This window comes from Bombina bombina, chromosome 4 (assembly GCF_027579735.1).
Source record: "Bombina bombina isolate aBomBom1 chromosome 4, aBomBom1.pri, whole genome shotgun sequence".
Lineage (NCBI taxonomy): Eukaryota > Metazoa > Chordata > Amphibia > Anura > Bombinatoridae > Bombina > Bombina bombina.
In genome coordinates this window covers 368,216,408-368,232,655 of record NC_069502.1, presented here as the reverse complement: position 1 = coordinate 368,232,655, position 16,248 = coordinate 368,216,408, and the positions used below count along the sequence as shown (strand labels likewise).

At 36.4% G+C, this 16,248-nt stretch overlaps 1 protein-coding gene across 1 annotated transcript in view; it reads left to right on the top strand.

Annotated features, from left to right (window-relative positions):
• Nucleotides 1-16,248, top strand: part of SLC7A14 (solute carrier family 7 member 14) — a 137,480-nt gene that overhangs the window by 68,836 nt on the left and 52,396 nt on the right. The window contains 3 exon segments of the mRNA XM_053709033.1: nt 3,763-3,980; nt 15,567-15,653; nt 15,656-15,715. Of these exon segments, the coding sequence (XP_053565008.1) occupies nt 3,763-3,980; nt 15,567-15,653; nt 15,656-15,715 (365 nt within the window).

The window sequence follows — 16,248 nt, the reverse complement described above, 5'->3', positions numbered from 1 at the left end:
TCTTCCATTCGGGTTGGCTACGGCTCCAAGAATCTTCACAAAGGTTCTGGGCTCTCTTCTGGCGGTATTTCGGTGGCTCCGTACCTAGACGACATTCTGATACAAGCGTCAAGCTTTCAAACTGCCAAGTCTCATACAGAGTAGTACTGACATTTCTAAGGTCGCATGGGTGGAAGGTGACGAAGAGAAGAGTTCTCTCTTACCACTCACAAGAGTTCCCTCTTGGGGACTCTTATAGATTCTGTAGAAATGAAGATTTACCTGACAGAAGACAGGTTAACAAAGCTTCAAAATGCTTGCCGTGTCCTTCATTCCATTCAACACCCGTCAGTGGCTCAATGCATGGAGGTAATCGGCTTAATGGTAGCGGCAATGGACATAGTACCCTTTGCACGCCTACATCTCAGACCGCTGCAATTGTGCATGCTAAGTCAGTGGAATGGGGATTACTCAGATTTGTTCCCTACTCTGAATCTGGATCAAGAGACCAGAAATTCTCTTCTATGGTGGCTTTCTCGGCCACATCTGTCCAGGGGGATGCCATTCAGCAGACCAGATTGTACAATTGTAACAACAGACGCCAGCCTACTAGGTTGGGGCGCTGTCTGGAATTCCCTGAAGGCTCAGGGATCATGGACTCAGGAGGAGAGTCTCCTTCCAATAAACATTCTGGAATTGAGAGCAGTTCTCAATGCCCTTCTGGCTTGGCCTCAGTTAACAACTCGGGGGTTCATCAGGTTTCAGTCGGACAACATCACGACTGTAGCTTACATCAACCATCAAGGAGGACAAGAAGCTCCCTAGCGATGATGGAAGTATCAAAGATAATTCGCTGGGCAGAGTCTCACTCTTGCCACCTGTCAGCGATCCACATTCCTGGAGTGGAGAACTGGGAGGCGGATTTCCTAAGTCGTCAGACTTTTCATCCGGGGGAGTGGGAACTTCATCCGGAGGTCTTTGCCCAAATACTTTGACTTTGGGGCAAACCAGAGATAGATCTCATGGCGTCTCGCCAGAACGCCAAGCTTCCTTGTTACGGGTCCAGGTCCAGGGACCCGGGAGCGGTCCTGGTAGATGCTTTGACAGCACCTTGGACCTTCGGGATGGCCTATGTGTTTCCACCCTTCCCGATGCTTCCTCGATTGATTGCCAGGATCAAACAGGAAAGAGCATCGGTAATTCTAATAGCGCCTGCGTGGCCCACGCAGGACCTGGTATGCAGATCTAGTGGACATGTCATCCTGTCCACCTTGGTCTCTGCCTCTGAGACAGGACCTTCTAATTCAGGGTCCTTTCAAACATCAAAATCTAATTTCTCTGAAGCTGACTGCTTGGAAATTGAACGCTTGATTTTATCAAAGCGTGGTTTTTCGGAGTCAGTTATTGATACCTTAATACAGGCTAGGAAACCTGTTACCAGAAAGATTTACCATAAAATATGGCGTAAATACTTACATTGGTGTGAATCCAAGAGTTACTCATGGAGTAAGGTTAGGATTCCTAGGATATTGTCTTTTCTACAAGAGGGTTTAGAAAAGGGTTTATCTGCTAGTTCCTTAAAGGGACAGATCTCAGCTCTGTCCATTCTTTTACACAAACGTCTGTCAGAAGTTCCAGACGTTCAGGCTTTTTGCCAGGCTTTGGCCAGGATTAAGCCTGTGTTTAAAACTGTTGCTCCACCATGGAGCTTAAATTTAGTTCTTAACGTTTTACAGGGTGTTCCGTTTGAACCCCTTCATTCCATTGATATCAAGCTGTTATCTTGGAAAGTTCTGTTTTTAATGGCTATTTCCTCGGCTCGTAGAGTCTCTGAGTTATCAGCCTTACATTGTGATTCTCCGTATCTGATTTTTCATTCAGATAAGGTAGTTCTGCGTACTAAACCTGGGTTCTTACCTAAAGTTGTCACTAACAAGAATATCAATCAAGAGATTGTTGTGCCCTCATTGTGTCCTAATCCTTCTTCAAAGAAGGAACGACTTCTGCACAATCTAGATGTAGTCCGTGCCCTGAAATTTTATTTACAGGCAACTAAGATTTTCGACAAACTTCTTCCCTGTTTGTCATTTATTCTGGACAGAGGAGAGGTCAAAAAGCTTCTGCTACCTCTCTCTCTTTTGGCTTCGTAGCATAATACGTTTAGCCTATGAGACTGCTGGACAGCAGCCTCCTGAAAGAATTACAGCTCATTCCACTAGAGCTGTGGCTTCCACTTGGGCCTTTAAGAACGAGGCCTCTGTTGAACAGATTTGCAAGGCTGCAACTTGGTCTTCTCTTCATACTTTTTCCAAATTTTACAAATTTGACACTTTTGCTTCTTTGGAGGCTGTTTTTGGGAGAAAGGTTCTTCAGGCAGTGGTCCCTTCTGTATAAAGATCCTGCCTGTCCCTCCCGTCATCCGTGTACTTTAGCTTTGGTATTGGTATCCCAGAAGTAATGATGACCCGTGGACTGACTACACTTAACAGGAGAAAACATAATTTATGCTTACCTGATAAATTCCTTTCTCCTGTAGTGTAGTCAGTCCACGGCCCGCCCTGTTTTTTATGGCAGGTCTAAATTTTTAAATTATACTCCAGTCACCACTGCACCCTATAGTTTCTCGGTCGAATGACTGGGTGTGACGTAGAGGGGAGGAGCTATATAGCAGCTCTGCTTGGGTGATCCTCTTGCACTTCCTGTTGGGGAGGAGTTAATATCCCAGAAGTAATGATGACCCGTGGACTGACTACACTACAGGAGAAAGGAATTTATCAGGTAAGCATAAATTATGTTTTTTTCTAGACTTGTACTTTAGCCCATAATATGATACATTATTGGCAGACAGAGGCTAAGCTTTACCTGAGTGGTCTTTTTGTGTAACATGTCTGATAGCTGTACCAGTTGCCATCTTGCGCAGCTGGCAATGCTTTGAAGTGCCAGCTTATTTTGCTTCTGGTAAGTTTTTTTCAAACGTAGCTTCCAAGCTGAAATATATTTATTTGCTGTGCTGGCAAAAAATCGTGTAATAAGGTTTCAGAGGTGGTTTAGGGAGACAGTAACTACGAATATATTATACACAGAATGTGAAATAAATGTAGATAAATATAATGGGGCCCATTTATCAAGCTCCGAATGAAGCTTGTGGTCCCGTGTTTCTGGCGAGTCTTCAGACTCGCCAGAAACAGCAGTTATGAAGCAACGGTCTAAAGACCGCTGCTCCATAACCCTGTTCGCCTGCTCTGAGCAGGCGGACAGGAATCGCCGGAAATCAACCCGATCGAGTACGATCGGGTTGATTGACACCTCCCTGCTGGCGGCCCATTGGCCGCAAGTCTGCAGGGGGCGGCGTTGCACCAACAGCTCTTGTGAGCTGCTGGTGCAATGCTGAATACGGAGAGCGTATTGCTCTCTGCATTCAGCGATGTCTTGCGGACCTGTCTTGCAAGACATTTGATAAATAGGCCCCCAAGTCTCTGTGCAGTTTTCTGTTATATACTTACTATGAATATTTCACATGAATGTTTTAATGGATAGGAGACCATTAAACTTTTTTAATTGCACTGTACAACAGGACTGTAACTATATTAATATTGTGGGGCGCAAGATAACACAATACAAAATATTAGTACTCAACAAATAAGTAAAACAGGTTCTCTTACAAAAAAATGAATTTCAGCCAAACACAATGAAGAGCTGAACTAAGTCCTGTACATTTACCATAATCGATTTGTTATATTTATGTACTTATATGATGATTTCCATTTGTTATTATTGTTATAGGCAAAGGAGAAGAATCCTACCCAGATCTTCTAGCTCTTGTTATTGCAGTTATTGTAACAATAATAGTCGCACTTGGCGTGAAGAATTCTGTGGGATTTAATAATGTGCTGAATGTAATTAACATGGCGGTGTGGGTCTTTATCATGATTGCTGGGCTGTTCTTTGTCAATGGAAAAAATTGGTCAGAAGGACAATTCTTGGCGTATGGATGGTCAGGGGTAAGTACTTGTTATGTGAGAATTCCTTAAAAGGACAGTAAACATTTTGTAATTACAAGTTATTTCTGTTACCTTACAGTAGAATAACATATCAGCCAAGTTTAAACATTTGTAAAACAAATTAACGTCCTGTTTGCTGCATATGTATTTCAAACCCAAACTTCACCCACCACTTGTAACTAATCTGGGCTTAATTCTGGAGAGCACAAGGCTAACCACAAACATGATGTTATTAATAAGTGTTTTGTTTTGAAGTCAGCTGTCTGTTAAAGTCAGTTTTGGGACATGTTTGTTGTAGGGTGGCCTTGGGAAGTCAGCAGGCTGCATGTCCTCTTTACTATCCCTTTAAATTCATGAGGCATAGCAGGCAAAACACTTATTTTAAAAAGCAGGAATGTAAATCTTAGGAGCCGGCTTATTTTTGATTCAGAACCCTGGATAGCGCTTCCTGATTGGTGGGTAAATGTAGCCACCAATCAGCAAGCGCTACCCAGGGTTCTGAATCAAAAATGGGCCAGTTCCTAATCTTACATTCCTGCTTTTTCAAATAAATATACCATGAGAACGAAGAAAAATTAATAATAGGAGTAAATTAGAAAGTTGGTTAAAATTTCCTCCTCTATCTGAATCGTGAAAGAAAGAAAAATTAGTATCCCTTTAAAACTGTGATTTATACAAGAATAGTTTTGTTTTGGTTACTTTTTTTACCTAAAAGTCAAAATTGAAATGAGCATAGGTGCATTTTAATTTTGAATAGAAACGTTACTGACAGTCAGCGGTGGCTTGTGTGTCACAAATTGTCTTCATTGACACAATACACAAGACTGCCAGACCTCTGACAATGTGTAGTGTTCGAATATGGTGCAGGGGCCCTCAAAGCATATGTGCGTATGCCACTAAAAAAACTATTATAACTTTTACTAGAAGCAATTTAATGAAAGTACATTTTAAAAATGTTTCTATTGGAAATTGAAATGCATTCATGCACATTAAAATTTTGACCTTCCTAACCCTTTAAATGTAAAGGATTGTAATATTTAAATATTGTTTATTATAATATAATTTCTGACTAAGAAGATTGTTTTATCATTGTGAAATGGAATGTTACATGTATTGATATATGCAAAAAGAATACTTCTCTAGTTTTAAATAATAGTTTCAACCCTTTGGCTGCTAAGCCATTTCCCACCTGGGTGCTAATAATTTATGTTATTTTTTTTATTTTTGAACTTTTTTTTTTTTTTTTACAGACCCCCAAGACTTACACTGTTGGAAAGGTTAAGCAATTACCTTTCCAACAATAGGTCTTGGGGGTCTGTAACTGCTTAGATGCCTGAGATACAGGCTTCTAAGCAGCATGCCCCCTCCTCCTATACTTAACATTGTTAAGTATAAATAAAGTTGCGCGGTGACGTCATCACGTAATTGCGCGTGACGTCACCAAGCATCACGTGAAATTCTGTGACGGCTCAGAGCCGTCATTAGCACCTCAAAGGGTTAAATATAATGGGCCCAGCAAATAAGTGGATGGCTAATAGTTACATGCGAGCGATTGGGGGTTTATTGCGGGGGTTTGCATGTTTCGGGTTTTCCCCTAGTATTACAAATTGAAAGTAAACACGATCACTTGAGCGCAATTGAAGTTATAGTGTGTCGGGTTAGCACGACCTCAGAGCTGCTGGTTAACTGTTTCAAGAAACAAAAAAAGTGTCACAAAACACAAAAATACATTACAAAATCAGTACACTCATAATACACACCATCTAATAAAAACTTATTAGAAACAATTATATATTTACAACAAGCAGCGCAACTATCACGGAAGATCAGAGGAGAAAAAAATAGCACAAGGTAAAAACTAAAATAAGAGATATAGGGAAATATTGGTCTAATATAAAACAAAATTTGATGCTAATATACTAGATAAAAAATAGAATCTAATTATAATTATATTACAATTTGATATATACTAAAAAAATCAAAGCACTTATAACCTGTAGAACATAAAATATCCTGTAACTGATTTTGAATTTCCCACAATATATAAAAGGAATATATCGCCTTATTGTTATTTGTTGATATTCAATGTTTCAGTCAAACATTATAACGGTGAAATATTGTAATGATAAACTGAGCTCATACTCTGTTCAAATAGTGAGCCCTTTGGAGGTGTTTCCCCTCAAATCGTTTTGGTGCTGCTGGCCTATAGGATCTTGATTACAGTCATATCCTCTCATACGAACACTGGAAAAGAAAAACAACAAGCGCAACCACGATTCACTGTTGAAAAAGTTTACCCCGTGAGTAAACGAAACGCGTTCAGGTGTTTGGGTGATATCCTGAAGGACTGTGTACTATTGTCGGGGCGGAAAGCCCATTTGTTTACCCGGAAGGTCCTATCCAATGTTGAAGAGATATTGCTATTAGCACTACCTTTGATGAATGACTGTAAACCGCATGTAGGACCGGACCAGAACATCAGTGGAGACACAATTGATATTATGGGCACATTTTAATCTTGCATTTTGTAAGTGTGAATTTTTTAGTCAGGGCACTGACTGGAATAAAGCCGATACAGTGAATCGTGGTTGCGCTTGTTGTTTTTCTTTTCCAGTATTAGAAAAAAATATTGCACAAAAAAAGTTATAAGGGCTCAAAGATACAAGGTCTCAGGTGTTAGAGAAAAAAGGCAGGCAAAAGGCTTTAACATAGAGATACATAATATACATCTCTAAAGATGTATAAGTATGTGTACTACAGTATATATATGTGTATGTTCATATGTGTAGTACATGTGTATTATGTATTATATGTGTATGTATGTATTTACAGACATATTTAAGTGCATTGGAGCCCTTTGCAGTCAAGTAACTAAAAACTTGAAAAATCATATTTATGCAATAGTATAAAGTGTTATACTGTGTATTTACTGTAATAGTTTACATATATGCATATAGAATATGTTCTAAGTATTTTTAATAGATATTCCTATATATATCTGTATATATGTAATGTATACATATATATTAATCATGTATATGTATAGGTATATATAATTATTATAGTATATATGTTGTACCAAAATGTCATCAAATATATGTAGAAATATGTATTTATGAATAAATAGAACATAATATTCTATGTGAAGGAACATTGGGAATGTGAAATATTCATTTTCATGTTGGGTTAGCACATTTGAGAATATGCAATCGGGTTTGTGTGTCAAAGTAGGGTTTTTTCACTTTTTTTGCTCCATTGGACTTCTATGGGGAATATGTTATTGTGCGCAAAATATTCTATGTTCTGCTTTTTACGTGCAGAAAGCTCCACTTGTAATCTGGCCCCATTATATTTAATACTCAATAAATATTTTCAGAGTTTGTGTAAAAGGAAACGCTTTTTGAGTACTTTTCTATACTGCATATTTTATTTATTCTTACTGCTTCACTTCAGGTACTGTATTATATTAGCACCAGAGTTTTCCTAAATGTACAAGACCCAAGAGGAGAAATAGCTTGCTTATTTCAAAGGCATTAAGAATAAAAAGTTTTGGTAAAATGTATTTTTCTGAAGAAGGGAAAAAATATTTTATCATAATTACTGTAATCTTAAAAAGCTAAAAACCACCTTATTTTTATATTTATTAACCCCTTAATGACCACAGCACTTTTCCATTTTCTGTCCGTTTAGGGACCAAGGCTATTTTTACATTTTTGCGGTGTTTGTGTTTAGCTGTAATTTTCCTCTTACCATTTACTGTACCCACACATATTATATACCGTTTTTCTCGCCACTAAATGGACTTTCTAAAGATACCATTATTTTCATCTTATCTTTATAATTTACTATAAAAAAAAATATAAAAATAGGAGGAAAAATTGAAAAAAACACACTTTTTCTAACTTTGACCCCCCAAATCTGGTTACATATCTACAACCCACCAAAAAAACTCCATGCTAAATAGTTCAAAATTTTGTCCTGAGGTTTAGAAATACCCAATGTTTACATGTTCTTTGCTTTTTTTTGCAAGTTATAGGGCCATAAATACAAGTAGCACTTTGCTATTTCCGAAACCACTTTTTTCCAAAATTAGCGCTAGTACATAGAACACTAATATCTTTCAGGAATCCCTGAATATCCCTTGACAGTGTATATATTTTTTTAGTAGACAGTCCCAAAGTATTGATCTCGGGACAATTTTGGTATATTTCATACCACCATTTCACCGCCAAATGCGATCAAATACAAAAAATCGTTCACTTTTTCACAAATTTTTTCACAAACTTTTGGTTTCTCACTGAAATTATTTACAAACAACTTGTGCAATTATGGCATAAATGGTTGTAAATTCTTCTCTGGGATCCCCCTTTGTTCAGAAATAGCAGACTATATATGGCTTTGGCGTTGCTTTTTGGTAATTAGAAGGGCCGCTAAATGCCACTGCGCACCACAAGTGTATTATGCCCAGCAGTTAAGGGGGTTAATTAGGGAGCTTTTAGGGAGCTTGTAGGGTTAATTTTAGCTTTAGTGTAGTATAGTAGACAACCCCAAGTAGTGATCTAGGCACAGTTTGGTATATTTCATGCCACCATTTCACCGCCAAATGCGATCAAATTGAAAAAAAAGTTAAATTTTTCACAATTTTAGGTTTCTCCACTGAAATAATTTACAAACAGCTTGTGCAATTATGGCACAAATGGTTGTAAATACTTGTCTGGGATCCCCTTTGTTCAGAAATTAGCAGACATATATGACTTTGGCGTTGCTTTCTGGGTAATAGAAGGGCCGCTAAATCCTGCTGGCGCCTCACACGTGTATTCTGGCTAGCAGTGAAGGGGGTTAATTAGGGAGTTTGTAGGGAGCTTGCAGGATTAATTTTAGCTTAGTGTAGAGATCAGCCTCCCACCTGACACATCCAACCCCTGATCCCTCCCAAACAGCTCCCTTCCCTCCCCCACCCCACAATTGTCCCCGCCATCTTAAGTACTGGCAGAAAGTCTGCCAGTACTAAAATAAAAGGGTTTTTTTTTTTAAAAAAAAAAAAAAATTTTTTAGCATATTTACATATGCTAGGGTGTAGGATCCCCCCCCCTTTAGCCCCCAACCTCCCTGATCCCCCCCCAAAACCGCTTCTCTGACCATCCCTTCTGCCTCATTGGGGGCCATCTTGGGTACTGGCAGCTGTCTGCCAGTACCCAGTTTTGCAAAAAAAAAAGGCTTTTTTTATATTTATTTGGCTTTTTTCTGTAGTGTTGCTTCCCCCCCCCCACACAGACAAACCCCCACCACCTTGCTGATCTTTTTTTTTTTAAAAAAATATTAGGGCATTGTAAACATTTTTATTAACACATTTTCTGTAGTGTAGCGGTTCACACCCGCATCCCTCCCCGTGCACGCGCCCCGCCCCCGCCCTCCCGTGCACCGCGCGCTGCGTCCGTGCGTGCCCCCGCTCATCCCCGCCCACGATCCCGCCCCCCCCTGCACATAACCAGGGCCATCGATGGCCGCCACCCCGCCTCCCAGTCCGGCTCCCCACCCACCAACGCAGGGAACCACCGATCTCCGGTGCAGAGAGGGCCACAGAGTGGCTCTCTCTGCACCCGGATGGCTTAAAAAAGTTATTGCAGGATGCCTCCATATCGAGGCATCACTGCAATAACCGGAAAGCAGCTGGAAGCCGAGCAGGATCGCTTCAGCTGCTTTCCAAACCGAGGACGTGCAGGGTACGTTCTCAGGCATTAACTGCCTTTTTTTTGAGGACGTACCCTGCACGTCCTCGGTCGTTAAGGGGTTAAAACACAAAGGGCTAGATTAAAAGTGGGGCGCAAATTTATCGCAGCCTATGGAAGCACGCTCTATGCTTGTGTTCAGATTGCGGGCCACTTGAAATACCAGCGCATTACAGGTTGAGAGCAAATATCATGCTTGCGAAAGCGCAACTTTGAGCTCCATTCGTACTCTGGCCCAAAATAAAAAGATTTCTATAGATAAAAATAGTAAAACAAACATTTTCATCTGCATAAAAATGTGAAGTATATATTTATCATGGGGTAAAGTATCTGTTCAAGAGCATATCTAGTATTTATTATTATATTACGAAAAAAACAAAAAGCGTTTTGCCATATCAGAATCATATAAACAGGTGTTGAGTTCCAAGCTAACCATTATTTTATTGCCTACTTGGTGATTATTTTTAAATGATGGTCTTGTAGTATGATGAACAGAGATATGTTATGGTTGGTGTTATGTTTTTTATATATATATATATATATATATATATATATATATATATATATATATATATATATATATATATATATATATATATATAAATCAATGTAAATATTTGCATAGGAAATTAGCACATCTAGGCAAGTATCCCCGCTTGCTTTTCCCAAGAAATTCTTAATATACAATGTTACCAATGTACAAGAGAATTGTGGGTAAGATATGCAAATTAGATATGCAAATTATCAGTTTTTTTGCTTCAAAATACTGTTTTGCCACAGCGATCCTTTTAACAGGATTATTACAGCAAACCAGAAATCACTCACTAGACAAGCCTGTTTCGTTCTTTTTGGAACTCATCAGTAGGAGATAGATTTCTGGTTGCTGCATTGGTAAAGCTATTTTCATGGTTAAACCAAAATTCATTAAAATTATGGAGGGAGATAAAAAACTGAAATTAAAATCCTCCATGTCTCAAAATTAAATCAATCTAAATATTTGCATAGGAAATTAGCACATCTAGGCAAGTATCCCCGCTTGCTTTTCCCCAGAAATTCTTAATATACAATGTTACCAATGTACAAGAGAATTGTGGGTAAGATATGCAAATTCTCAGTTTTTTTGCTTCAAAATACTGTTTTGACACAGCGATCCTTTTAACAGGATTATTACAGCAAACCAGAAATCACTCACTAGACAAGCCTGTTTCATTCTTTTTGGAACTCATCAGTAGGAGATAGATTTCTGGTTGCTGCATTGGTAAAGCTATTTTCATGGTTAAACCAAAATTCATTAAAATTATGGAGGGAGATAAAAAACTGAAATTAAAATCCTCCATGTCTCAAAATTAAATCAATGTAAATATTTGCATACATTTGCATACATTGGTAACATTGTATATTAAGAATTTCTGGGGAAAAGCAAGCGGGATACTTGCCTAGATGTGCTAATTTCCTATGCAAATATTTACATTGATTTAATTTTGAGACATGGAGGATTTTAATTTCAGTTTTTATCTCCCTCCATAATTTTAATGAATTTTTATATATATATATATATATATATATATATATATATATATATATATATATATAAACACATTGGAGCCCTTTCAAATCAAATACCTCAAAACATTAAAAATCATATTTATTTATCTTTAATAATAAAAAAGTGTTTGTGTATATACTGTAAATATTTACATTCCAACATTCTTCACATAAGGGAATATGTTCTATGTATTTTTAAATATATATATATATATATTTGTGTATATACTGTAAATATTTTACATTCCAACATTCTTCACATAAGGGAATATGTTCTATGTATTTTTAAATATATATATATTTATATATATATATATATATATGCAGGGATCTAGAAAAACAAGGTGCACAAATATACCTTTCATAGTGCAAATCAATTTAATACCATAGAAACATGTTACATGCATTCAGTAATTAGGAATGTATCCTACTCACAAAGGTAACCCCAATCATATGAGGTAAGTTATAGCAGTCGGATAAAGTGTTTGTGTATATACTGTAAATATTTTACATTCCAACATTCTTCACATAAGGGAATATGTTCTATGTATTTTTAAATATATATATATATATATATATATATATATATATATATGCAGGGATCTAGAAAAACAAGTGCACAAATATACCTTTCATAGTGCAAATCAATTTAATACCATAGAAACATGTTACATGCATTCAGTAATTAGGAATGTATCCTACTCACAAAGGTAACCCCAATCATATGAGGTAAGTTATAGCAGTCGGATCCTTAAAGTGTCCCCACTTATTACTGGCAACAAGTCCCAATGAGGTAGGAGAGTCTCTTTGTTGTTAATGTCCCCAGTACAGTTCAAAGTGGATTTGGTTAAAGAGGTAGCGGTTAGTATTGTCAAACAGTTCCGATTATTCTTACCGCTCCTGAAGTACACAGTCCGGTCAGAGGCTGATAGATAGATAGATAGACGTTGAAGACAGTGATAGCGTGGATCTGTAAAGCAGCGTGTAAAAACAATTCTCCTGTTCGGCGTGTGGTTCACAAGTGACGTAAGGTGGGGTGTGGCCTTACGCGTTTCACGGAAACATCCGCTTCATCAGAGGCTTGGTCCCTGCAGCTGTACTTTATTCACTCAAATTGTGATAAGTATACATTATTATTATTATTGTACTATTTTCTTGTATGCATTAATTTGATTGCTATATATTGGAGATCTGTTTAAACACATATATTTTGCTATTAGTGATTGTGGTGTTAAGTTCCACCAACACAGCTAATCTAAAGTCTCACACAAGTGTGCGCTGCTCAGGCTCCCAGTGGTGATACTCACTCTTTGAGTTCACCCCTGTGATCTTGTGGTTTTTAATATATATATATATATATATATATATACATACACATACATACATAGCTGTATATATTCATATACCCAGGTATAGATATATATTTTTCAAAATAATAATCATAGATGTTATAGATTATTATAGATGTTCTAAAAAATACATATGTATGCTAATGATTTTGTAGAATTTTGTAGAACCCAACAACGCATTAGACCTACAGCACTAAACTGAATTGCGATTTGCATATTGTGCATTCAAATGTTCTTTACATAGGAATATATGATATATATATATATATATATATATATATATATATTATATATATATATATATATATATATATATATATATAAATCTGTATATATATGAATTTATTATTTTTAATATATATCTATACCTATATATCTATATAAATATAGACAGGTATAGATATATACAGAACAGATGTATATAAAAATATATATTTAAATATAAATATTACATATAAAATGTGAACAACATGGCTCAGCACAAGATTATTGGTGTTAGGTTTTTCAGTTTGTGTGCTCCATTCAAGTCTATGGGGAGAATACGTTAACGCTGTTGCAATATATGTAGTCCAACTCTTTACGCTTGTTGGGTTTCTAGCAAAGTTAACACTCAAGTGCTAAACTTGTAATCTAGCCCAAAGTGTCATTCCAACGCACTCTCTAATCAGTGAACATGGATTCCTGGCTGCTTATTTCTTCTATAAATTTTTTAGTGAAAACAATAATTATTATTTTTTTATATTTAGTTTGACCATGATGCACTTTTAAGTTAGTGGTTATAATTCTGTAGAGGGCAAAATCATAATTTGATGTGTTATAGGAAATGTGTACATTGTTAGAAAGTGAGAAACATAGGTGTCAGAAGTCAACCTAAATTACCTTGTGAAACCAAGTATAGAATGTAACTGAATAAAAACGCTAGGGAGAAGCTAGAGATTCACATTAAAGCTAATTTTCTTCCATGCATCTGTTCTTTCTATATTCACGTTCTTTTCAGCATAAATAAAAGTAATTTGTAAAGTTTTCCTCTGCAAATTGTATCAAGCTGGGTGTAAATTAGAGAACAGATTGGAATGTTTGCAGGTTATTGTTCTGGTGTATGGGTGAATGCTATTATTAGACTCACAAACTATAATAAACAAAGGCTTTAAGAAAAGCTCATATTGAGTTGCTTATAAAACAGGATATTGCAATAGTGATGCAAAATAATTACGTTTGTGATTGTAAGCTTTCTCTCTGTCTCTAACCTCAGAGCATCCTGGAACCTGGTTAAGGATCACTAATCTTGAGAGATAGAGAGCAAGATAGAAAAGATATGAATATGAATTAAAGGGACTGTGAAGCTTAGACCTAAAATATCACAGGGATATCTGTCCACATATATTCTACCTTTCAACCTACTTCTGTAAAGAAGTTACATGATTGAAAATGTTTGTCAAGTCAGCCAAAATTCCTACAGGTCACATAAATTGAAGCCAAACAATGAAAGTGACTTTAACTGACTTTGAAATAAGCCAACTTTAACCCATCTCTAATCTGACTTGCTTAAACGTCTGATTAACAAAGTATCCAGTTTCAAATTACTTTTGCATCGGTTTAGCCAATAAGCAGCTGAAATTCAAGTACATGTATTCAATGAAAATGCAGTAACAATGTATTCAATATACAATAATAATATTAAAAATGCATGCCAATAATTTTAAAATATAAATGAAGTAAACAGAAGTTGAAATAAAATATTTGCTTGTTGTATCCTCTGGAATGTGAAACGTGGTCCTTTAAAGCGACACTAAACCCAAACATTTTCTTTCATGATTTAGACAGAGAATACAATTTTAAACAACATTTCATATTACTTCTATTATCTATTTTGCTTCATTTTCTACATATCCTTTGTTGAAGAAATAGCAATGCACATGGGTGAGCCAATCACACAAGGCATCTATGAGCGGCAACCAATCAGCAGCTACTGACTCTGTCTAGATATGCTTTTCATCAAAGAATATCAGGAGAATTAAAAAATTTGAGAATAGAAGTAAATTAGAAAGTTGTTTAAAATTGCACGCTCTTTTTAAATCGTGAAAGAAAAAATTTGGGTGTCATGTCCATTTAACTCTGTCCTATTTTATAGGTACACGATTAGCTAACTGTATACAGCAAGCCCTTACAATGGGCTAGATTACAATCTTTAGTGTAGGGTTTGTTATCTTGTGTTTAGTCTTGCGCTAAGAATAACACAAAAACAGATGCACTATAACTACTTGTGCACTATCGGCTTAGCACCCCCTTAGCTTAGTGCATCATGAACTTAGCACTCAAGCTATATCTGACATAAATCTTTCTATTTTGCCCACACGTGTTATCTAATTTTAGATGTCTCTGCACCCTATACTATTGCTCGAGCAATAAAAATTAACTTTAGACTTTAGAATTTGTGCGCAATAATAGACGCGCTATTGATTGCACTTGACTGATGTAACATACAATAGCGCTAATATTTTTGCACTCCACTTGTAATCTTGGCCTTCATGTTTAAAATTCTATGATTTGTTTGGTACATAGTGAGGATATCTGAAATGTATTTTTAAAGGTAAGCAGCACTGAGAACTCAGAATCTAAGCAGTGAAAAAAACGAGGCTGATTTATAAGTAAAAAAAAGTCATCTATTTATAGTACAAATTTACTGTACATTAAATCTGCATCTCTAACATTTGAAAGTAATTTAAAAATGTCCCAAAATATGTACCTGCTCAAGTAAACAAACTATTAAATCATTAACAATTTTGTCATTAACCAATTAATCAGAGTGAATACATTCACTGAAGCAATTAACATGTCGAGAGACATGGGAAATGATAGCTTAGTAATTTCACTGAGTAATAGCTCTGAATTAAACAGTAAATAATTCAGGAAGTCTCAGCACTAGAACATCTCTGATTACAGGGTCATTTCATTCTTTTCAGGTAATGAAAGGTGCCGCAACTTGTTTTTATGCCTTTATTGGGTTTGATATCATCGCAACTACCGGGGAGGGAAGCAAAAAGCCCCAATACAATCCATTCCCTACGCCATTACTGCTTCTCTGATCACGTGCTTAACTGCCTATGTATCTGTAAGTATTTTATTCCTAATTACATGTCTTCAGCTCTGTATTCTGTAGTCATCCGGAAGTGCTAGATAGACAAATAAATATAGAGACAGACAATATATAGACAGGCAGGCGGGAGAAAGAAAGAAAGAAAGAAAGAAAGAAAGAAAGAAAGAAAGAAAGAAAGAAAGGAAGAAAGGAAGGAAGTAGAAGATTCTTAAAGAGAAGGATTTATTAAAGAATTTTTAAAAGTTGTTAGTGATATATAAAATGATGTGATTTATTTGTGAATGTAAACCTCAAGGTTAAAGTGATTGTAAAGTTTGAAGGAATTAGTGCCCACTATCTAAATTTAATTAATTAAACTTTACAAAGACACTTCTTTTTTAAAATATTTACCATTGCGTTATGGAAAGTATACCGCCGATCCTCCGATTCGTCATAGATATGCTAAATACAGAAGGCAATACAGGCGGAGGATCGGCGGTCTGTTTACTGTAACGAAAAGGTAAGTATTTTTAAAAAGAAATGTCTTTGTAAAGTTTAGTGAATTAAAG